This window comes from Bison bison, unplaced genomic scaffold (assembly GCF_000754665.1).
Source record: "Bison bison bison isolate TAMUID 2011002044 unplaced genomic scaffold, Bison_UMD1.0 scf7180017864201, whole genome shotgun sequence".
Classification (NCBI taxonomy): Eukaryota; Metazoa; Chordata; class Mammalia; order Artiodactyla; family Bovidae; genus Bison; species Bison bison.
In genome coordinates, this window is record NW_011494773.1 from 1,650,784 (window position 1) to 1,657,103 (window position 6,320).

Sequence of the window (6,320 nt, forward strand, 5' to 3'; positions counted from 1 at the left end):
TTCCGGAGCACGGCCACATGCGTCTTCCTCCAGCTGCTGGGCTCAGCTTGTCTCCAGAGACACCCAGGTCCTGGGCTCCCCACCCCCATACATCCTTGCTTCAGCCCAGAAGTGGTCAGCATAGCCCTTGACCTCTTGGTTCCTCTTCCAGGCCTTGACAAGAATGATACCCATTTTCCGCCCCTCATTACCCATCACCCCTACGTCACCCTTCCCCTCCCCGCGAGTGACAGAGTCAGCATAGAGAAGACGCAACTGCCATTCCTGCTCCTCTCCTCTCCTCTGCAAGCCTTCTCTGTTTCATAGCTTTGCAGGCTCCTCCCTCTTCTGCCCCAGCCACTGGCAGCCCCATCTTGATAAGGAATGGATGAGGTCTGCTCTGGAGTGTTCTGGAAGGAATCTTAGGCCTGGGTCAAATACATAGGAGCCTCAGAATCAGTCTTTTGAGGACGATGGAGCCATCCTCTCCCCGAGGGAGCCTGATCGTTCACAAGGCTTTGTTTTCACCCGCCCTGACCCTGCAAAAGAACAGTGGCACAGGCTAGAATTCAGGGCAACAGATCACGTGCAATTTTGCAAGTTAGTTACACCCTCAAGTTTCTTATTCATCAAATTTGGTTACTTATATCTTCCTTATCCACCTCCTGGAAGGGTAAGAAGGAATATGTGTCCTATTTAGTGTGTGTGAGACATCTACATATCTTTCTGAGAACCATCGCTCAGTAGAGAGGGATCTCAGGTTTAATTACAGCAGATGTGAGTTAGGAAACCCAAGGTGGGGCCCCAGTGCCAGCACCCGCCCCTCTTTGGTTGTGTCTTCAGTAATCTATGCAGCTAAGATGATGTGACTCACCAGTTAGCACAGTGTCAGGCACTGGCTGGAACAGTTGGTAGCTATTGATATTAAGAGGAGGCTAAATGAGTACCTCCCCTGTCAACCTCACAGAAAGAGCATGTCTTTGTGCCGTCACTACCAATAGGGGGGCAAGACATGAACTGAGAACTACTTGGTCCCCTCTTTTCCCGGGCAGTCCATCCCTCTAACACCCTTTCCTCCAGTGACCAGGCCTGAGGAACTGCCCACCTATAAGGTCAGGAGAGACATATCCAAGTCTCCATGAATTCCTCACCCCCAGACCTCTGTCTCTTCCTCGTCTCCGCAGCATTCTGCAGGACTACAAGTTCATCCACTGTGGGATGTCCCCCAAAGAGTCCTCAGTGACCACCATCGTCAAGTCCTACCGCTGGAGGGTAGTCCGTGCCCCGCACCCCAAGGACATTATTTGGTAAGCCCCCTCTGTCTGTCTCCTCTCCCTTGAGCTCCTTTGGGATGGAAGATGCCTGTAGGATGGGGAAAAGAATCAGGGCCTGTCCTCCTCCTCCACATACGGCCCCTGCTGGGCTGTGTCTCTCCTGGGCATCGCAGCCTCTGCCTGCCCCCAATCCACCCCACCACAAGCACAGAAGGCACCCACCTTTTGGGGAAAAGGTTTTTCCTGTGGAAAGAATTCAGATCATTCTTCTGGCTCACCTGTGGGATGTATTCAGAGCCTGACAAGTGGCGTGATAGGAGAAGGCCTAGGGCTGTCGCATGCAGGCGTGGGCCCACAGTGTTGAACTAGACCAGGAAAGCCTGGTCCACAGCTGGCATGCAGAAAGCAGCGTGGCTGGGTCTGAGGGCCGAGACCCACGGCCCTAAGCGCGCCTCCCTCCTCCATCCCGCCCAGGAAACACCTGTCCGTCCGCCGCTTCCATTGGTGGGCCCGCTTTATCGCAATCAACACTTTCCTCTTCTGCCTCTTCTTCTTCCTCACCACGCCTGCCATCATCATCAACACCATCGACTTGTACAACGTCACCCGCCCCATCGAGAATTTGCAGGTGCCTCCTCCACTCAGGCCAGGCATGGGGGCCCCCCAGGAGACAAAGGAAGAGCTCCGGCGAGGATGGGATGGGGGGCCCACTGAGACGTGACTCCAGAGCACACGCAGTTGTGGCCCTGGCAGTGGGTGTACGTGGTGGCCCAGGGTCTCCTTTGCTCTAAAGAGGATGCATGTGGGCCACTGCCCGACTTAGGGACTAGGGCTAAAGGGTGGGGGAGCCTTAGGCAAGTTCTGGGCTGAATTTGGGGGGATGGGCTTGGAGGACTTCTTTAGATTGGGTCAAGCTAGAGGAACGAAAGAGCAGCAGAGGGTGGGGCGAGCGTGACAGCTCCATTTACCCCACGTTCTCTAGAGCCGAGATCCTTGGTGTGAAGATAAGGCGACGGTGGGGAAGACAGAGTTTAGTTCTAGGGCAGCCCTTCAAGAGGAGTAGGCTCTCTGGCTCTGGTTCCACTTGCCTCACTTCTGGACACACAGGCCCTGGGTATGTCCACAAGAGCCGTCCCTGCCATATGCATAGAGGAGTTCCGAGGAGCTGGACGGGCCCATATCCAAGTTGTGTAGCCTCAAGGCTCTTGCAGTGATCCTAGAAGGCCCCTTCTTTCATGTTATCCCCATGCCTGTTCCAGCAAAACACACACAGGCACACACACACACATGCACACACACACATGCACACACATGTGTGCATACACATGTGCACACTTGCAGTGATCCTAGAAGGCCCCTTCTTTCATGTTATCCCCGTGCCTGTTCCAGCAAAACACATGCAGGCGCACACATGGAAGTGCACATGCAACACACATATGCACACACACACATGCACACACGTGCACACAGTCAAGCCAAGTCCTTGTGCTGCCGCTTCCCATTGCCCCCCTCCTCTGTCAGCTTCACAACAGGCCCCAGGCCGGGGCACCACAGCTCTGCCCGGGAATTCTCACACCACACCCTCCCCTTCTCCACCATGTCTCACACAACATCGCGGTAAAAGCAGTGTCTCCTCTCTAAAGTCTGAGCGTCTCCTCCCTGAGTGACAGCAGGTGGCTGTGGCCTTGGGGCCAAGTCGGTGGGGTCAGACTAGGCCGTCCCTCCAGTGATCTCAGCATAGGAGGCCTGCACCCCTTGGGGATGCCCCTTGACCTTGAGGTGTCAGCCTCTGGCTGCCCCAGCCAGGCAGATTCTGAGTGAGAAAGGCCCCAGCCCACTGTGCAGCCTCAGGGACACGAGGCCCGCTCTGGGACTGAGCTGGAGAAGTGGCCAGAGGTGTGGGAGAAGGCAGGGGAGGCCTGTGAGGGGGAGCGGGCTTCTCACATTGACCTCTCTCTGCCCCACCTCCACCCGCCCACACAGAGCCCCATCGTGACCCAGTTCTTCCCGTCTGTGTTGCTCTGGGCCTTTACTGTGACATTGCCTCTGATCGTCTACCTCTCTGCCTTCCTTGAAGCCCACTGGACCAGGTGAGCTGGGGGCCTCCCCTCTTATCCTTCCCTTGGCACCAGCTTCTTTCCCCACTCCCTCGTCCCCACCAGCCCTGTGCTCCGGCTTCCTGTCTCACCTGGGGAATGGAATTGATGCAGGATGGCTTTGATGCCCAAAACCATCCCAAAAAAGTAACAGATACTTTTGTCTTTGGAAAGAAGGGACTGGTTTGTCTCAGGGATGCTGAGATACCCGAAACCAAGCCCTCCTCAGGCTGCTCCCTCGTCTTCCAGCCACGCACTGAGGGCCTGGAGCCGTGGGCAGAAATGGCAGGAATGCCAGGGAGAGGGCGGAGGATGGGAGCGAGAAAACAGGACTTGTCTGAAAAATGTCAGAAGGGCTGCTACGGTCATCGCAGAGGAGCCCATGCCCTCAATCTGACTGAAGACCCGTGTAGCCCATATGGTGCCATATTTTAAACAAAGAGCCCCTCCCTGTTTATTAGCCCTAATAGTTCTGTGGTAGGAGCTAATTACTTAGGAAGTATTTACTATATCTTGGGGCAAAATGGACCTGCTCTGGACTGAAGGCTGCATGGGTCTCAAAAGTTATTTATTGCTCCCAAAGTTTCTATCATCCTATCAGGCAGTAAGCCAAGAGGTTTCTCTTAACAGAAATCCTTCCTGGGCTTTCCTACGGCCAAGGCTCATGTTGCTTATTGAAATGCTGCAAGGATTCTGAGTATTGTTAGTGATGTCCCTGCAACAGGGGCGTCAAGTGTATGGTATGTGTGAGCCTTCCCTTCCCTTTCCTCTGCCCATGGCAGACATCACTAGTTGATCATGCCATTCTTTCCTGCTGCTCCCAGACACAGCACGGCTCTCAGTGCGCTGTGGACATGGCACTGACTTGTGCTATGAAACTGCTTTCTAGCCCAGGTGGCCGTCTCTCTCTCTCTCCATTCTGTAGTCAGTCGTTTGGTTCTTATCATGTGTCTCTTTGTTTCCTTCCAGAACAAGTCAGAATCTGATCATAGCGCACAAGTGCTATGTCTTTCTGGTGTTCATGGTGGTCATTCTGCCCTCTATGGGACTGACCAGGTACCTCAACTCCAGTTATCTCTCCTCTCTCAGCCAGGCTCACCCTAGAGTCGGAACCTCCTCCTTCAGATACTGTAGGCCCACCTGTGACTGCTGCAAATCCATTCCTCAAATGACAGTCCAGTGCCTGTCATGAGCCTAGCATGAGCCAGGTATCATGTGAACTCTAAGCGGTCAGCCATGAACTCTGCCCTCAAAGTGCTTATCATCCAGCTGCGGAGACAAGCCATCCCTCCCAGCTGCCTGGCAGCCCAAGGTGGGGGAAATGTGCAGTAGAAATTCAGAAGAGGGAGAGAGCGCTGTGGGAGAAAAGGCTGGTGAAGGTTTGCTGGAGGGGAGGCCTTGAGTGGAAAGGTCAAAGAGTCAGGAACAGGGTGGGCACCATTAAGAAGAGAGGTAGTGTGGATTGGCCAGCTGGAATATTAAGGTGCGAGAGTCTTCGGGGAGTAGGCAAGGGAGGTTGGAAGGAGGGAAGCCAGCCCAAGAGAAATGGAACCCCAGGCCTTAGTTCATCGATTCACTAATGGCAGGTCTGCTTTATTCTTGCTTCTAGTTTGGACGTCTTTCTGCACTGGCTCTTTGACATCTACTATCTGGAGCAGGCATCCGTCAGGTTCCAGTGAGTACCAGAGTGCATGTTTCAGGCGTACTCCCAGTGTTCACTGGGGCTTTTGTGGGTTCACACCAGCTGGATATGCCTATCCTTTATCTGCTCATATAGGTAGAGATGAATGAATGCCAACATTCTCATTAGGCAGCCTCTTAACGTTTCCTGTGCCATGAACCCCTTTGGGGGTAAAGCCCAGGGACTCCTCCTCTGAATGAACTTTTTCAAATAATTGTAGATTCAAAGGAAATTGCCAAAAAAAAATTCCTATATATCCTTATGATTATACAGTGGAAGTGAGAAATAGATTTAAGGGACTAGATCTGATAGATAGAGTGCCTGATGAACTATGGACAGAGGTTCATGACATTGTACAGGAGACAGGGATCAAGACCATCCCCATGGAAAAGAAATGCAAAAAAAGCAAAATGGCTGTCTGGGGAGGCCTTACAAATAGCTGTGAAAAGAAGAGAAGCGAAAAGCAAAGGAGCAAAGGAAAGATATAAACATCTGAATGCAGAGTTCCAAAGAATAGCAAGAAGAGATAAGAAAGCCTTCTTCAGCGATCAATGCAAAGAAATAGAGGAAAACAACAGAATGGGAAAGACTAGAGATCTCTTCAAGAAAATCAGAGATACCAAAGGAACATTTCATGCAAAGATGGGCTCGATAAAGGACAGAAATGGTATGGACCTAACAGAAGCAGAAGATATTAAGAAGAGGTGGCAAGAATACATAGAAGAACTGTACAAAAAAGATCTTCACGACCAAGATAATCACGATGGTGTGATCACTGACCTAGAGCCAGACATCCTGGAATGTGAAGTCAAGTGGGCCTTAGAAAGCATCACTATGAACAAAGCTAGTGGAGGTGATGGAATTCCAGTTGAGCTGTTTCAAATCCTGAAAGATGATGCTGTGAAAGTGCTGCACTCAATATGTCAGCAAATTTGGAAAACTCAGCAGTGGCCACAGGACTGGAAAAGGTCAGTTTTCATTCCAATCCCAGAGAAAGGCAATGCCAAAGAATGCTCAAACTACCACACAATTGCACTCATCTCACACGCTAGTAAAGTAATGCTCAAAATTTTCCAAGCCAGGCTTCAGTAGTATGTGAACCGTGAACTTCCAGATCTTCAAGCTGGTTTTAGAAAAGACAGAGGAACCAGAGATCAAATTGCCAACATCTGCTGGATCATCGAAAAAGCAAGAGAGTTCCAGAAACACATCTATTTCTGCTTTATTGACTATGCCAAAGCCTTTGACTGTGTGGATCACAATAAACTGTGGAAAATTCTGAAAGAGATG

At 51.6% G+C, this 6,320-nt stretch overlaps 1 protein-coding gene across 1 annotated transcript in view; it reads left to right on the top strand.

Moving 5' to 3' along the window:
- The window catches only part of TMEM63C (transmembrane protein 63C), a 35,630-nt gene that overhangs the window by 17,584 nt on the left and 11,726 nt on the right, over positions 1-6,320 (top strand). The window contains exons 11-15 of the mRNA XM_010844412.1: positions 1,151-1,286; positions 1,728-1,881; positions 3,237-3,343; positions 4,319-4,405; positions 4,959-5,024. Of these exons, the coding sequence (XP_010842714.1) occupies positions 1,151-1,286; positions 1,728-1,881; positions 3,237-3,343; positions 4,319-4,405; positions 4,959-5,024 (550 nt within the window). The remainder of the gene's footprint in view (positions 1-1,150; positions 1,287-1,727; positions 1,882-3,236; positions 3,344-4,318; positions 4,406-4,958; positions 5,025-6,320) is intronic.